Source organism: Nicotiana sylvestris, chromosome 2 (assembly GCF_000393655.2).
Source record: "Nicotiana sylvestris chromosome 2, ASM39365v2, whole genome shotgun sequence".
Lineage (NCBI taxonomy): Eukaryota > Viridiplantae > Streptophyta > Magnoliopsida > Solanales > Solanaceae > Nicotiana > Nicotiana sylvestris.
In genome coordinates this window covers 7,162,021-7,179,794 of record NC_091058.1, presented here as the reverse complement: position 1 = coordinate 7,179,794, position 17,774 = coordinate 7,162,021, and the positions used below count along the sequence as shown (strand labels likewise).

Genomic DNA, 17,774 nt, shown 5'->3' with positions numbered 1-17,774 from the left:
GGAACCATAATATGAAGAGGGGGGAGGAAGTAGTATATGGGTGGAGGACATGACTCAATTTCCTTTTCTACCGAAATGAAGATAGCCACTTGGAATGTTCGAGGGGTGAATAAGTTGTATAAACAAAAGGAGACAAAGGAGTTTATTAGAGAGAATAACATTAGTATTACAGCAATAATAGAGCATATAGCTCAAAAGAGTAAAGTTAAAATTGCACCCGACTGGGGCTGGATTACTAATGATTCTAATACACAAAGAGGAAGAATATGGATGTTATGGAACACCAATCTTGCAGTGATAACTGAACTGAATGTGCACCCTCAATTCATACATGTTCAAGTGAGAGGGATAGCTGTGAATATTGAATATCAATTCATTGTTGTCTATAGATTACATAGTATAAATGACAAGCTAAGTTTGTGGCAACAACTGGAGAAAATGGAGACATGGCAGCAAGGACCCTAGCTAATAATGAGGGATTTCAATGCCATATTGAATGTTGAAGATAGAATACATGGTACAGAAGTGCAAGATGCAAAGACAAGAGATTTCAGGAAGTTTTTGGTAGAAGCTGAGATGACAAAACTACAAACAATAGGAAAACCATACACATAGAGCAATAATCACATGTATAGTAGGATTGATAGAGCCATAGTCAACTCAACCTGGATGACTACAATTCCACCTCTGTCAATGCAAGTTATGGACTCTATTTTCTCAGATCATTCCCCACTCTGCATTGAATTGGACATGTTAGGACATAGATGCAGGAAAGCCTTTAGATTTATGAATTGTATAACAGAACACCCCAATTTTATTATTGTAGCAGAGGACAGCTGGAGACAAACTAATACTGCACACTATATGGAGGACATATGGGAGAAACCGAAGCATGTCAAGAATGCCATCAAAGAACTGAATGTTAAAGAGTTTAAAGGGGCCACAGAAAGAATAAAAAATATCAGAGGCAAACTCAAAACTATACATGAAGATATGAGAACTCCAAACCACCCACAAGAGTTATTTGAAGCAGAAAAGGAGCTGAGGATACAACTTGATAAATGAGACTTAATAGAAGAAAGTACCTACAAGTAGATGACTAGGGTACAATGGCTAAAGCTAGGAGACTCTTATTCTGCCTACTTCTTAGCAAGCATGAAGAATGGGAGAGCAAAAAATCATATCAAGGCTTTAGTGTCTACTAAAGGCATTATGCTGCAAATAGAGAAGGGCATAGAGGATGGGATACTCAAATTCTACAAGCAGCTGCTAGAAAATGCAAATACAACATTACCAGCAATCCAGCCTAACATAATGAACACATGTCCTATTCTTAATAGAAGGCAGCACCAGACACTTATCAGACCATTTGACAAGGGAGAGGTATATCAAGCACTACATGGGATTGATGAGTTTAAGGAGTTGATAATTTCAAATCATGCTTCTTCAAAAAATCTTGGATATCAGTTGGGGTGAGGAGACCAATACATGCTTAAGTTTTTTGAAACTCAAGATATGTACATGACAATTAACTGTGCTGCTTTCACACTAGTGCCAAAAGTAAAGAACCCATCTTTTGTGAAGGAATTCGTACCAATATCATGTTGCACCACAATATACAAAATCATAGCAAAAATGCTAACAAATAGGTTACAAGGGGTTATGGATGATTTGATTGACAAGCTGCATTTGTACCTGGCAGGGTGATCAATGATAATATCATACTTAGCCATGAATTAATAAAGGGGTATGAGAGGAAAGAAATCTCACCATGATGCATAAATGACGAGCTCAAATACAACACAAAATTAATACTCATTAGCCAAAGATATTATAGTTATGCTTGTCGTCTCCACAAGGATTGGATTTAAATAATATTCGATAATTTCTAGCTTAACATTATTCATGATAATTAACATTTTATTTGGGATGATTAATAACTAAAATTTACTATGAAACTAAAATAATTAACAATTGATCACTGGAATACAAGAGTTGAGCAATACTGAAATATCAATGGAAGAAATAAGGGTCGTGACAGGATAGGTGCAAGATAGCCATTTGGGATCCAACTCTAGTTCAATTCACTCTAATGTTCTAATGATTCTCACGAATTCACTCGATGATTAGTTCAAACGTGTAGTCAAGAGTCCTCTCTCGATTAAATCTTAGCTCTACGGGATAACTAATATAAGCACTGTGAAAATATGTAAGCATGCGTTAATGGATTGGTCTTCAGAAAAACGTCTCTTGAATATTCTCCTAACTTGATTTAATCAACAATTCAATAAGCTCTTTCGATTACTTAAGAGAATCACTGAATTAAACCAAACAAAATAATGCAAGATAATCATCACAATATTCCGATTACGATTAAATAAACCGATGAATAAAGTTGTAACCAATTCAAAGCCCCACAAACAAATTCAAGAAAAAAAGTAGAGTTAAAATCCACAAATATCAATCAAAACACCATATCTGTCAAACCCTAAGGGAAACTACTCCATAATTATGGAGAAAGTCATCAAAAATATAATTAAAGAGTAAGAAAACATCAATCTAACATCACAATCCAAACTCCTGTATTGTATAGGCTATATACTAGAGATAGGCTCATCAAGTGGGGGATGCAGAGTAGCCCGATATGCCCTTTACGTGAGCAAGAGCAGGAAACCACTCAACACTTATTCTTTGAGTGCGCTATAGCACCTAGAATCTGGTAACAACTACTCATATGGTAAGGTGTCAACAAAACTATATTGGGATGGTCTGGGTAGATAATGTGGGAAATAGGCAATGCACGATGGAAATGTGGAAAAGCTGAAATATATAGAATGACTTTAGCCGGGAGCATTTATTATATCTGGCAGGAAAGGAATCTAAAATTGTTCCAGAACAAACGTAAATCAGAGGATATGATTGTAAAGATGATTATACAAGACATACATTGTAGAGGAATGGCCAGCCTAAATTTCTATCCATGAAGCAACAAGGAGAATGTCTAACCAGGTGCAATTAGCTACAATATACTAAGTAGTTAAGGATTTTGAGTGTTTAGATTTAGTAAAAGAAGCTATAGATGCACGCTAAAGTTGGGGTTGCATGTCCAACTTTAGGATTGATGCCCTACCTCTACGGTCTATTCAGATAAATAGAAAGCTTATTTACCCAAAAAAAGTTTGCAACTCAAATAAAGATGCATAATAGATCGATATGAACATCATGAGCTACCCCGTAATAAAACCAGTTGTTACTAATATAACCAGAGCTCGGAGAATGAAAAGATAAGAGGACCCTATGGAGAATGTAGTCAGAAATCCATAATAGAGGCCGACCATAACGACCGAATTGATTATCTTCATCCATAAGGATCCTAGATTACCTAGTATAAAATATTGAAAAATCATCACAAACCTCCCTTATTTCTTTTTTTTATTGCGATTTCTGTGGATTATTATATGATAATTTTAGAACTTTCCATATGTAGAAAAGAAATAGAAAGAGATAAACTAGAAACGACATCTGTTGTGTCAATGATACTAAAAGAATATAAAATGAATGGAATTGGGATATGGATGGAATATAATGAAATAGAGCCACCTTGAGGTTCCCTATGAAACGAGGAATGTAAGGGAGTCACTATGAAGAAGTTCCGGGAGTTACGAAGGAAGCTTCAAGCTCATATTGGTCATGAGTTGAGAACGGGAATTGAACTCTATGAGATAAAATCTCCGGTTGTTCCTCAGTAGCTCAGTGGTAGAGCGGTCCGCTGTTAACCGATTGGTCGTAAGTTCAAAGAAATTCCCGTGTTTGATAAAAAAATTAATCTTCTCTTATCCTTTTAATTGACATAGACCCTAGTTTTCTAATAAAATGAGGATACTACATTGGGAATAGCCGGGATAGCTCAGTTGGTAGAGCAGATGACTGAAAATCCTCGTGTCACCAATTCAAATCTGATTTCTGGCACATGATTAATTTGTATGGGTCTTTTTTCCTTCGAATTAATTTCTAATTAATTGATATGAATCAACATACATATTCTTTTAGAGTCTAGATTAGAATAATTGTTTTATCCAGCGTGGCAAGATATACCCGATAAAAGGTGCCTCTTATTTACATTTATTACGATTCTTTCTCCATGAATATTACAATTTGAATAGTCTTATTACTTCAAAGAAGCGTGATTACTCCTTTTCAAAAAAAGAAATAAAATCAAAGTTTCTTCTTCTTCTTCTTCTTCTTCTTCTTCTTCTTCTTCTTCTTCTTCTTCTTCTTCTTCTTCTTCTTCTTCTTCTTCTTCTTCTTCTTCTTCTTCTTCTTCTTATTATATAATTCTTATGTATATGAATACGAAACCACTTTCGTCTTTCTACGGAACCAATCTTCTCATTTACGATCAACATCTTTTGGAGCTGAAATTAAATGAGATTTCTAGAGAGTCGGGGAGGCTAGAAGAAATGGAAAATGAGAATTTGTTTATAGGAAAAATGATACTGTATAGCCGCTTTCGAGATAATAACCGAATATATATATATATATATATATATATAGACACACACACACACACACACACATACTCTGTATGTTATATACAAAAATTATACAAATTTTATATACTTTTTCGGCTACCGAATGTAAATAGTTTCTGACGCGGGCTAAAAGTGATAATACCCCTTGTTTGTATCTAGCCCTGCTTAGTTTACTTGTTATATTACCGTATATGAGGTATAACAAAAAAAAATCCCAATTTTATGTTTTTGGTAAAGAAATTATTAGAGATATACAGCGTTTATACCAAATATTGGTGAGAGTTGGACTTGAACACATAAATTGAACCCATACGTGATATTGGTGAGAAGAAATGTGACCACATAACCCAGTTGAAGTGGATTGCATTGACCGTAAACTTATCACTATACCAAAATATACTAACAAAAAATTCCATTCGGTGGAAATTAATAAATCTCATAATTGTCATCTAGTGCAATCTGGAGTGGAGTAATTAGTGTAATACGATATAATATAATTCTCCGTCAAAAAAAAAAAAAAAAAATCAATTATCTAATATAGTGTTAGTGTTTTGTCGGAGATCACATAAACTATACCCGTATTCAATATTGAAGAAAAGGAGATCTGATCACATAAAATTTCTTGCCATTTAAGGTGGATTGCATTGACTACAAACTTATTATTTCACCAAAAATATTAACAAAAAACTAATTGCATTTTGTGGAAATTTAATAAATCTCATAATTGTCATCTAATTATGTTACCTAAGAGTAATCTAGTAATTGTGAGGCATAATTTCGAAAGTCAAATATTGTATGTCGTCTTAGTGTCTTGTTGATAGGCTCTATTACTTCTCGAATTTACAAAATAAAGAGAAAATTTTTTAAGATGCAAAAAAAAAAAGAACAATCAATATTTTTATGTGACGCTCTTTGAGTGATGATTGGTTTCTTAGAAGTAATATTATTTTGAATATAAAATACCTTACTTGTAGAAATAATATTTTTACAATGATAATTTCACCAAACAAATCAAATCAATCCATCTATTGGTCACTCAAACACATTTGATTGTGTTGTGTTACTGGGAAGAGAAAGATGACGATCTCTCCTTTAATTTTATGGGATTGTTCTTATATATCTCGATTACAAATTTATATCGTTTGGGTGATGTAGGTAAGTTATATATATATAATAAGTAATTAATTGTTAATCGGTTCAGATCAATTGGATTAGATTTTAATATGATTTCATAAATTTCAATTCTTTTATCATTGCTTTAATTTGGACATACTTTGTTACGATATTCACAATTTTAGTTAGCAAACTAATTAAGGAAATATGACTTGCATTAATATGACGTTAAATGCGTAATTGCGTCGAAAGAAGTACATTTTTTTTCCTTTTACGTGCATTATATAACCTTCACAGATTACAATTATCATTCTACAAATTACTATAATCTATCACAAAAAAAGTCGTTATTTCAGTTAAAACGCACCGCGCATATTCTTTATTTACGCGCGCACATTTTATTAGGTTAAGCTCTAAAATTAGAACATAAACATGAACATAACTCCAAGATTAAACATATCAAACCAAATTTAACAAACAATGTATCAATCAAATAGTAGGTGAAGGCATAACAATTTTTGGGCTAATTTATAAACTTCAAAAAATGTACACACCTGTCATTAATATTGAGCCCATAGGAAGCATATAGGTATTTGAAATCAACAACACGCAGCAGCCCACGTAAAGGGCAAAAGAATTTCAAAATTATAGCCTTTTTCCCTCAAACAAATTTGAGACAATATATATGGCATCGTCAGAAATTGGAGTTATATAAACTGAGTCACGTTACATAAGATATACAGCACTATTTTTTTCTTCTTCGTATTAATTCAATTTTTTTTAGCCCTTTTACCTCTTCGTTTCTCAAACTTGTGTTAGTAGTTCTCAGGAGGGAAACAGAAGAGGGGAAACGAAAAGGTAGAAATAAGAATTGTTTGAGATTTTTGTTAATTCTTTTTATCTGATCTAAACCATTGAATTAACTCTTTTGTTTTTGTTATTAGATCTGCTGAGAGTTTTATTTTTGCTTCCTCAGAAAATCTGAGGAAAACTTCAAAAAGTGAGTTGTTTTTAGCAAAATGGAGCATGTTAGTTTTATTTTTTATATGTTGAGGTCTTCTATTTGATTGTTAAACTTGTTGTTTCTGTTTTATTTTTTTACAGCATGAAGCGATTGAGAGAGGATGGATATGGTAACCCTCAATTGAAGCGGCCATTTGGTTCTTCTCGTGGAGAATCGTAAGCTCTTTTCCCTTCTGTTCATTTTATTTAAACATGAGTTGTTTTGATGCAAGTTTTTTTTTTTTTTTTTTGAATTTGTTGAATTCTTGGTAAGTTTAGGTAAATCAGTGATTTTTAGTTGCTAATAAGGTGTGTGGTGGGTATAATTTTGTGATCAGAAATTGTTAGATGACATTTTTTGCCATATCTAATGACTTAGAGTAGGTCCTATCATTTTTACTCTAACAACTCAGTGTTATAAGGCAGAACTAAAGATAAAGATTCGATCTTTACTCGTGCTGCTTTTGTTTGGCTGGGTCTAGTTTGCTTTTTGTTTGTCTGTTTCTGTTAATTGATTTTAGGGTAAAGGCAAGAACTTTAGCAACAGAACGACTGTTTATTTGGTTATATGGTATTAAGGGTTTTGTCAATTCTGAATGAACTATCAAAAGCTTTTAATTTTAGCCCAAACTTAGCATTGGTATAAGGTGGATGAGAGTGTAAGTTAACCCTATTAAGGAGTATATGGTCTGGGGGAGGACAACAGCAATAAATTTGAGTGGCAACTTTTGGCTGTGGTTCTGATGTGTAATGTTTTTCCTTTTTCTCTTTCGGGGATGAAGCTATTGTCAATCACAAGTTCCTGGAAGTGGTTTGGGCGGAGGAGGAGGTGGCAACAACACAGGCGGAGGTGGAGCAGGTGCTAGTGCTAGCACCCAAAAGTTGACAACTAATGATGCTTTGTCTTATTTGAAGGAGGTCAAGGAGATGTTTCAAGATCAAAAGGATAAGTACGACTTGTTCCTTGATGTTATGAAAGACTTTAAGGCTCAAAGGTTTGCTACTTTGCCAAGTCTCATCCTTGTTTTTATTCAAATTTGGTTATTTATGTGGGATTTATTGCATAAGTCTGTGATATTCCTCACAGAATTGATACTGCGGGTGTCATAGCAAGAGTGAAAGATTTGTTTAAAGGGCATCCTAGATTGATCCTTGGGTTCAACACTTTCTTGCCCAAGGGTTATGAAATAACCCTTAATGAAGAAGATGAGGCTCCTCCAAAGAGAACGGTTGAGTTTGAAGAAGCTATCAGCTTTGTGAACAAAATAAAGGTTACATTCAGTTACCTTCTGATTTTAACGATAAAGGTCTGCCCTTTTTCTTCTTTAACAAACTTTAGTCCTAACTTACTGGATTATCATTTTCCGCAGAAACGTTTCCAAAATGATGATCATGTGTACAAGTCCTTCTTAGACATTTTGAACATGTACAGGAAGGAGCACAAGGGCATCAGCGAGGTGTACCATGAGGTGATAAAGCATTTTTTAATTGTCTACATGGATATTATAGACGAACTTCATGTTTTAGTTTGTTATATTCTTCATATACGTGTAGGTTGCCATACTTTTCGTGGACCATCCAGATTTGCTAGATGAATTCACTAGATTCTTGCCAGATACTTCAGCTACTGCATCAGCAGCACAAACTTCATTTGACAGGTCTCCTTTCCATCATTATGATGAGAGGAGCTCAGCTATTCCCATGCTTAGGCAACCGCACATGGACAAGGTTTTTTGGTTCTTTCTTTATTACTTATTTTGCCTTTTCTTTTCTGGGTGCTTTATTCTTGTCTATTATTGATCGTTGTCCCGCAGCTATACTCACCTCCTTCACTCTGTTGTCTCTGCAGCGTTTCCGGCGGGATAGGATTATTGGTCCTCATGCAGAAAGAGACCTAAGCATTGAGCGGCCTGATATGGACGATGATAAAACAATGGTGAAGTTGCATAAAGAACATAAGAGACGTGCTGAAAAAGAGAACAGGGACAGAAGAACTCATGATCAGGATTATAAAGAACCTGATAATGAGAACAATAGAGATCTAAACATGCAGCGTCATACTGATAAAAAGAAATCTGCTCGGAAGGTTGAAGAATTTGGAGGATCTCATGAAGATAAAGATGCCCTGAAAAGTGAGTGCATGATTAGCGTTGTCTGAATATTTATATTTTGATGTGCTGCATTCGAATCTTCCTCCATTAGCTATGTCAAAGTTATGTGTTAATTCATGGTGAATTACAAGCACTTGTTTAACTTCCAGTCATATGCTGAAACCTAAAGGATGAGTATCAGTACCGTTCTTCCGTAATATTTGCTATTATGTCATGGTTGCTTTTCAGGCAGTTTCACTTTGTTGTGTTTCGTTTTTGGTGTTCTTGATGCATGCATTTGTTACTAGCATAAGATTTCTGAGTTTGATTATAACCTTTTAATATGATTTGCTTGATCTTGCCAGATATGTATAGCCAAGAGTTCACTTTCTGTGAAAAGGTAAAGGAAAGACTGCGAAGTCCAGCTGATTATCAGGCATTCTTACATTGCCTCTCCATTTATAGCACAGAAATAATTAACAGGAAGGAGTTACTACGTTTGGTACGTGTATCTTGCATTTAATCTATCCTTTTTGCTCCTATGTGCGAGTAACTTTTGTTTATAATTTCTGCTATCTATAGTTTGCTTGGGTTCCATTGGGTCTGTCTGTAGGCAGTATTGTTTGCTCTGCTGATGCGGCAAAATATATGGTTCTGATGGTATCCCGCCTGGGATAGAGCCATTTTATGCTAATCTCTCTTTTTGGATCAACAGAAGGGAGGAAAAGGGGTCCCCTCTTCTTTGAGGTGGAAAATTAACTGAATCCTGGTCTTACAGGATTTTGTGGTGCTACAGTCTATGAAATAATGTACAAGTTGGTGTGGTTGTTGTTTAAGCATCATAGATTTGAAGGCATGATCATTGCAGGTTGCTGATCTACTTGGAAAATATCCTGATCTTATGGAGGGTTTCAATGAATTTCTAGAGCGTTGTGAACGAGTTGGTAAGTCTTGATATTTCATGTTGGTAAAATTTTGTGTCACATATATGTGATTCCATTCTGACTGGTTCCTGCTTTTCAGATGGATTTCTTGCTGGTGTTGTGAGCAAGGGTAAGTGGGCTGAAGGGCATACTTCCAGGTCAGTAAAGGAAGATGAGAAAGACAAAGAGCAGAAGCGTGAAACTGATGGAGCAAAAGAAAAGGACCGATATAAGGAGAAATACTGGGGAAAATCCATCCAAGAACTTGACCTGTCAAACTGCGAACGATGCACACCCAGTTATCGGCTTCTTCCTGACGATGTAGGAAATGTGTCGATTGGTTTTCCTCACGAGATCCTACATTGAAGAATCTCAATCTTTAGTGAATTATTTCTTGACATAGATTTGCTTATATCTTTATTGTGCAGTATCCGATACCTACCGCAAGTCAAAGATCAGAGCTTGGAGCTCAGGTTTTAAATGATCATTGGGTATCTGTGACTTCTGGGAGTGAGGACTACTCTTTCAAGCACATGCGCAGAAATCAGTATGAAGAAAGCCTGTTTCGTTGTGAAGATGATAGGTAAGTCCATTCATATGTTAAGTTGTTTCTCGCTCCCCCTAAAAAGGGTAAAAGAAAATTATCAGAAATAGAAGAGATTCTGATTAATCTCTGAGAAAGAGTTCAGACAAGCTGCTTTTCTGGATGTATCTTAACGTCTATGAGCTCACAGCTCCTTTTTAAGCTACTGTTTTCTTGTCATATAAGAATCAGCGAGCACAAATCATCTGTGATAATTCTCTTGAAATATTGTCTTTTGTGATTTTGCTCTTGCTTTTCGTCAATGATGATCGTAATCTTGCAATATGTCAGGTTTGAGCTAGACATGTTACTGGAGTCGGTAAGTTCAACTGCTAAGCGTGCAGAAGAGTTGTTGAATGCCATTAATGATAATTCAGTTGGCGGGGATGGTCCAATTCATATTGAGGACCACTTTACAGGTTTGTCAATGTTGACTTAGACATTAGCGGGCTGCTTTCACAATTTGGTTTCAGTTTTTTGCACAAAGGTACACAACTATATAGCTTGCTGATTAATGAAGTTCTACATTTTGTAGTCTTAAACTTAAGATGCATTGAAAGACTCTATGGTGATCATGGTCTGGATGTTATGGATATTCTGCGTAAAAGCCCATCTCTTGCGCTGCCTGTTATACTGACCCGCTTGAAGCAGAAACAGGAGGAGTGGACCAAGTGTCGCACAGATTTTAACAAAGTTTGGGCTGAAATCTATGCTAAGAACCATTATAAGTCACTTGACCATCGAAGCTTCTATTTCAAGCAACAAGATTCAAAGAATCTTAGCTCAAAATGTAAGTCTAGCATTTATTTTGTATGTGATCTCGCTTTTCACTGTGGCTTTTATTCTCTCTGTTTCTATTCTCTGTTACTGTGTGTAAGTCAGTCTTATGGAGCTGAAAGATGGTATTTCAGTCGATTATTACATAGCTTGATATGTGCTCTTATGACGTTGCAAATCTTCCTCTTCTTGACATTACTTTAGTTTTCATCGCTACCAACATCGATTTGATAAAATTGATACCTTTCCCTGTAATCTTGTCATTGTAGTTAATGAAATGTAGGGTGATTTTTCTCTCCTTTTCAAATTATGTTTCATGCTTTGGTCATCTTATTTTTACTCACTTCATACATGCTAGCCTTTCTATTTGCAGTTTTTTCATGTATATAACTTTCTGCCTTTCTTCCACTGGAGCTCGGGGATTTCTCAGTTATAAAAAAAAATTACTGCTTTTGTTTTCCAAGATAGCTACTTCTAGGCTCATGCTTAATACACAGTTCTTTGGATTTTTGGTTCCATTTCTGCATACATGTCTTAGGATTTCACTAAGGGATTAGCAGAGGGAAATTACATTATACATATTTCATGGATAGCTGGTGAATCTATCTTCCATTGAGCAGTTCCTGTGGTTCTTGTTTTTAACTTTCATGGTTCTGATGTGATGCGGTATCTTTCATGATTCTGATGAACAGCCTTAGTGGCGGAGATCAAAGAAATTAAGGAGAAAAAGCAGAAAGAAGATGACATGATTGTTTCTATTTCTGCTGGAAGTAGACATCCTTTAACCCCGAATCTTGAATTTGATTATTCTGACTCTGAGCTTCATGACGACTTGTACAAACTTATCAAGTATTCATGTGAGGAGATTTGCTCCTCCGAAGAGCAATTAAATAAAGTACTGAGGTTATGGACCAACTTTCTTGAGCCAATTTTGGGCGTACCTTGTCGCCCTTATGACTCAGAGGCCACTGAGAACAATGATGTCTTATCAAAGCAGCATGGTCCAAAAAGCAATGGAACTAGCGTTGGTGAAGGTGATAGAAGTCCTAGTTCAGATGCTAAGCAATCAAAACTTATCAGCAACAGAGATGCCAATGCTTCCCCCCTACGAGTAAACTCTTCTAGGACGAGCTTTGCAAATGCAGATGCTCTTCTCAAAGAAGATGGTTTGGCAGTGATTGGTGAAGACCTAACTAATTCTGATGCAGCTGCTGCTATGGGAGCAGATGGTGTTCATGACAAAGTGGAATTAACTTCAGGTATATGTACTTAAAGAATTCTAAACCTATTCCATTCGATTGAATTGTTTCGTTTTTGGCCAAAACTTAGAATAGCTGATGTTCTTTTTATCCAGGGCGTGGTGCAAGACGGGGTACTGGTGCTTCAGAGCATGGTCAAGTATCCAAGTCTAACATTGATAGTGTGCCAGCATCAGAGGTATGGGACTCTGAACTTATGTCAATTTTGGTTGGTGCTAATGATCTTGACTACTCATTATTAAGGCATGATTTCTCTTTGTGTGATAGACTGATACTTCAAGATCGACTCCGCTGGGCAATGGAGGGTTTGCAGAAGGCTCTAGAAGTAATGGGTACAATGACGATTCAGTTGATCCCTGCAAAAATGAGAAAGAAGAGGGTGAGTTATCACCGAATGGTGAATTTGAGGATAACTTTGTTGGGTCTCAAGATGGTGCCTCACGTGATGGAAGTGTGCAATATCAATCCAGAGCTGCTGAAGAGATGGATTGTCGGGATGCTGCTGGTCAAAACGATGCAGATGCTGATGATGAAGATAGCGAAAATGTTTCTGAGGCCAGAGAAGATGTTTCTTGCAGTGAGTCTGCTGCTGATGACTGCTCTCGAGAAGAGCATGATGAAGAAGATGACAGGGAACATGATGAACTTGATGGCAAAGCTGAGAGTGAAGGTGAGGCTGAGGGGACGAGCGAAGCACACTATGTTACAGGTGATGGCAATGTGTTGCAAATGTCTGATCGGCTTTTGCTTACTTCGAAGCCACTTACAAAATATGTGGCGTCACCTGTATATGGGGGAGCGATGAAGTACTCGCGGGTGTTTTATGGAAATGAGGCATTCTATGTGCTTTTTAGGCTTCACCAGGTAAGGAGATTCACTTTTTAAGTTCAATTTTCTAGTTTGCAGTGGATTTAACTGTGTATCGCAATACAGTTAATGTGAAGCCCCCTTGCAAATCATATTTCTTCTGTATAATTTTGACATGTGGAGATCTATGCTGTGTTCTTCATCTTCTTTTTCTTTTTCTAGATTCTATATGAAAGGTTATTATCAGCAAAGCTGAATTCAGCATCATCTGAGTCAAAATGGAGAACTGGAAAGGATACTGGTACTGATCCCTATGACAGGTAGGTTGCACTTCTTCGCTCGCAATTATACTAGCCTTTCAGTCAGTTTGTTTTTGAGAAGAATTGATGTGTTTGTGCAGATTCATGAGTGCGCTGTATAGTTTGCTTGATGGATCTGCAGATAATTCAAAGTTTGAGGATGATTGCCGATCAATCATTGGAAATCAGTCATATGTGCTATTCACGTTGGACAAGCTGATATATAAGCTGGTCAAACAGGTATCCTTGTACTAGCTATTTGAATATGATTTGGTGCGCTACGACTTGGTGTTCTTTGAACGTATAATTTTCTTTTTTGCTTCAGCTTCAAACAGTCTCGAGTGATGAGCTGGACGGTAAGCTGCTTCAGTTGTATGAATATGAAAGATTAAGGAAACCAGAGAAGTTTGTTGATTCAGCTTATTATGAAAATGCTCATGTGCTCCTCCACGAAGAGAGTATATACCGGTTTGAATGTGTAAGTTCCTGGGTAGATATGTATGTGGTCCCCCCCCCCCCCTCCTCTCTTTCTCTTTTTCCCAGTTGAAGATGTAGAAGTGCATTAAAAACTGAATTGTTTTTTTGTTTGTAGACATCTTCCCCTACCCGTCTGTCCATTCAGTTGATGGATGGTGGAAGTGACAAGTCTGAAGTAGTTGCAGTTGCGGTAGATCCCAAATTTGCAGGTTATCTGCATAATGATTATCTGTCGGTCGAACATGGGAAAAAGGAGTCTTCTGCAGTTCTGCTGAAGAGGTAATTAGGTAACTGTCTAATATTTGGTTTATAAATACAGTGCATGTCATAGGAATGCAGATTGTGGTTCTGCTGAATAGGTAATTACCTTACTTTATAATATCAAGTATAGAAATGCCAGTGCATTCCAATAGCTGACTCAAAATAATAATTGCTTTGCGTTGGGAAGAGGTGGGCTGTGGATTCCAACCATACACTCTTCTAGTCCCAATCAATTTGATTTTCTTACTTTTCTCACTTGTATAATGATGATATTTGTGAAACAAATTGTAGTATCTGTTTCTGCTCGGATGCTTCTTCGACTGAATAACATTAATTCTTCTAGTAAATCTGGTCATTTGTAAGAGTTAGTATGGTTCTGGTTCTGTATAAGTACATATATATGAATAAACTAAGTGGACAGAGGTGTTTTTGTAGAGGGTATGGGGGGATGTTCGTCAATCTGCTTTGTGATTGAGTGCTAATTTTACTTGTCATTCACTGCTTTCCATGTCTGATCATTCCCCCCACCCCCCACCCCACCCCACCCCCCATAATCTGCAGAAATAAGCGGAAACATGCCAACCATGATGAATCTACTGCTTTTTGTATGGCAATGGAACATGTTATTCTTGTAAATGGTCTGGAATGCAAGATGGCTTCAAACTCATCGAAGGTAAATGTTCTTCTTTGACCAACTGCTATAATTGTGACATCCAATAATCCTCCTGAAGTTATGAAGTGGGTTGGGTTTGTCCTGGGTGATTTAAATGAAAAAATTACTTGATGTGTTTTTACTTTTTATCTACTAAAGCTTATGAATAGTTGAAAGTTACTCTAATTATCATATGCACTTCTTCACGAGTTTTCTGTGCTATATTATATACTTACCGTCCTAAAAAGGATGTAAGAATACTTGAGAATATATAAAGAAACAATTTAAACGACACACTTGAATATATACTAGAAATAGAGCTGAGACAAGAAAAGGAAAGTATTTGTGAACTTGACGAGGTGATTGGGTGTGTTTAACTTCAATTTCTTGTCCACATCATTATTTCTTCCTGACTCTCTTGTACTTGTCAAATACTTAATAGGAGTAGTTCATCATGATCATCACTCCTCTAATATGATAAATCCTTGCAGATCTCTTATGTGCTTGATACTGAGGACTTCTTTTTCCGTCGGGGAAGGAAACTAAAAAAAGTTTCAGCTGGCAGATTGTCATGTCATTACCAGGCTAGAGTAGAACGGTTCCATCGTGTTCTGTTGTCCTCTTCATGATGATACATGGCGTCTCTCTCTGAAACTGTCAATGCATTACCTTTCTTGGCAAACCAGAACGTTGAACAAGTTCTAGACGGTCTATTTATAGAAATTCACATTACAGGATTTAATCACTTCAACGGACTCCTCTCTTGCTGACTCCAACAGGGTTTTACACTCAAGTATTTCATTGGATTGTCGGACCAACTATTTACTTGGTCAATTGGTTCAATGCTTTGATGGTGGTATTCTCTTGAACCTTCACTCTTGAGGAACAAGGATTCGCGGGTGTGGTTTCTCGTTAGTGTATTATCTTGTGGCACATGTAAATGGCATTTCAGTCATTTTCTTGTACATATGGTTTTCCGCCATAAGTTGTTTCTTGTAAGCTGTGTTTATTTAATCTGGTTGCGTGGGATCGCAAAGGAGCCATATTGCATTTCCTCCTCTGCAGTAGTCTCCGTGTCCCCGTGAGCTGATCAAGCTTTCCAGCAGCTACAGCTTCCTGGATTATGTAAGAGATAGTGATAACTTAGTTGAATTTAGTATAGTGAAAAGCTTTATACAGTGGTTTTCTTGGCCCTTGTTTTGTACAGAGCATACATTTGGATTCTACTTTTTGCTTAAACAAGAGGTTTATTGCCTTATTGACAAGGCTTTTTTCATTCAAAATATTATTGGTTCTTTACTTTTTTTCCTTAGTGACGTAGCATCCCCAACATGTGTTAATATTTGTTTGACTTTTGAGATGAGTTTAAATGGAATCACATGGTCAGTCAAGATTCGTATAGCCGAGTTGGACTTATTTGGTATCGAGGCTTTATAATTGTTGACCGAATATATTGGAAAAATGATATTGTATAACCATTGTAAAAATAATAGCAAAAAAGTATATAAAATATGTATACTTTTTGTATATATATACATTTTGTATGTTATATACGAAAATTATACAAGTTTTATACACTTTTTCGACTACTTGGTGCGGGCTAAAAGTGATAATAACCCATATATATTTAACCAAATAATTGAAGGTCCACTAACACTAGGGCAATAGTTTCTCATCGAGGTATCAATCTTAGGTGGTAACGATTTATATTTGTTTGTTTGATGTTTTTTAGTTCACTCGATTGTCACAAGAAAAATCCAATAATATGAACTTTTGCCACCACAATTTTTTGATAAGAAAATCATACAAAGTGTGAAGACGAAACAAAAGCGAGTTATATTCTTAAGGAGTACTATTTTTGAAAGATTAAGATTTATTTTAAGATATAATGTTATAGGAACTAATATCTGAAAATTAACTTACCCTATTTGGGAGAATCATTAGATTTTTTAATCTTTTACATTGACCTTTCTTAGTCCTATACAAATTTGTTACCTATAAATTAAATGATAAATGTTAAATCTTATTGTAGTTTTACAATGTAAGGATTGGGCACTCACAAAGCTAATTAGATAGATAACATAGGACCAATTTTGTTCCTAACAAATTAAATGATATCTGTATGTTAAGCTTATTTTAGTAGGGGAGCTCGTCAGACATAACTTAGAAACACCCACATATTTTGAGTTACCCGCATGGAGTAACGCTCCTTCAAATCCCGCATAAACAATGGAAATTTCTTGTTACGCAAAATACATAGTTTGCTCCCGGAACTTAGGATCAAATCCCTGTGACACACCTTCTGAGCACGGACAACTTTTTACGCACCCAACCTTTTCAAAGTGTGTCTAATACACACCTTTTTTGTCGACATGGTTAGTGCGTGTTTTACCAATAAAATAAGGCGCGTGAACAGTAAAAAAAATTATTTTCTTTCTTTATTTTATTTTTTCCATTTTCCTAAACTAATTCACTGGCTATCCTCCGCCAAATCCAACACCCACCTTCCACCGTCGTTTCTCCACAATTTCTCCACCATCCTAACCAACACCCACCTGCCAAGAACCACCATACCTTCACCATTGAAGCCCGTCTCTTTTCTCTCTTTTTTTTCTTCTCAAAACCCAGTTGTTGGTAGCAGCAATGGAAGCCCTTACCTTCTGCATACTAAATAGAGCAGTTTGAGTTAAACCCAGAAGCTAAGATCTTCAAGCCACGCCATTTCTGGATTCCATCTTTGAGTTTAAACAAATATTATGCAGTTTGATGTTCTTGAGTTATAATAAAGACTTGTAATTTCTTCATTTAAAAGTGTTTTGATGGATCTAATTATGTCAGGTTTTATGTTATGTGGGTTTTTTCTTTTATTTTGTGAGTTTGAGTTGAATTCTCATTCTATGTAAAAAAAAAAATATTACTCCTAATTAAAGTTTTTAGAAGTGCAGAGACATACTTCAATGGTGTGATTTTTTTTTATTTCTAAGTGTTTTCTCTTTAAA

The 17,774-nt window shown here is 36.0% G+C and overlaps 2 protein-coding genes across 3 annotated transcripts; both read left to right on the top strand.

The window, feature by feature from the left end:
• The first annotated feature begins 627 nt into the window (after positions 1-627).
• LOC138882280 (uncharacterized) lies at positions 628-1,065 on the top strand. Its single transcript, XM_070162813.1, has one exon. It carries the CDS (start codon positions 628-630, stop codon positions 1,063-1,065), a length of 438 nt encoding a protein of 145 aa, XP_070018914.1.
• Positions 1,066-6,351: 5,286 nt separating this feature from the next.
• LOC104221991 (paired amphipathic helix protein Sin3-like 2) lies at positions 6,352-16,060 on the top strand. Of its 2 annotated transcripts, XM_009773159.2 has the most exons (23): positions 6,353-6,503; positions 6,590-6,645; positions 6,750-6,824; positions 7,430-7,642; positions 7,735-7,918; positions 8,018-8,116; positions 8,202-8,375; positions 8,497-8,779; positions 9,103-9,239; positions 9,606-9,681; positions 9,761-9,981; positions 10,089-10,243; positions 10,535-10,662; positions 10,779-11,033; positions 11,713-12,279; positions 12,375-12,457; positions 12,547-13,143; positions 13,309-13,406; positions 13,487-13,625; positions 13,711-13,863; positions 13,978-14,141; positions 14,685-14,796; positions 15,267-16,060. In XM_009773159.2, exons 3-23 carry the CDS (start codon positions 6,751-6,753, stop codon positions 15,402-15,404), a joined length of 4,050 nt encoding a protein of 1,349 aa, XP_009771461.1. In that variant the 5' UTR covers positions 6,353-6,503; positions 6,590-6,645; position 6,750; the 3' UTR covers positions 15,405-16,060. The 2 variants fall into 2 exon arrangements, with proteins under 2 accessions (XP_009771462.1, XP_009771461.1); XM_009773160.2 differs by lacking the exon at positions 15,267-16,060 and having other exon boundaries at positions 6,352-6,503; positions 13,978-14,149; positions 14,685-14,772.
• Positions 16,061-17,774: the final 1,714 nt, after the last annotated feature.

What these genes read in the sequence shown, in the direction of transcription:
- LOC138882280 (XM_070162813.1), top strand. Translation starts at nt 628, where the DNA reads ATGTATAGTAGGATTGATAGAGCCATAGTCAACTCAACCTGGATGACT.
- LOC104221991 (XM_009773159.2), top strand. Translation starts at nt 6,751, where the DNA reads ATGAAGCGATTGAGAGAGGATGGATATGGTAACCCTCAATTGAAGCGG. An exon ending in GGTTCTTCTCGTGGAGAATC is followed by an intron (nt 6,825 to 7,429) that starts GTAAGCTCTTTT and finishes TCGGGGATGAAG; the next exon opens with CTATTGTCAATCACAAGTTC. An exon ending in TCTGCAGTTCTGCTGAAGAG is followed by an intron (nt 14,142 to 14,684) that starts GTAATTAGGTAA and finishes CATAATCTGCAG; the next exon opens with AAATAAGCGGAAACATGCCA.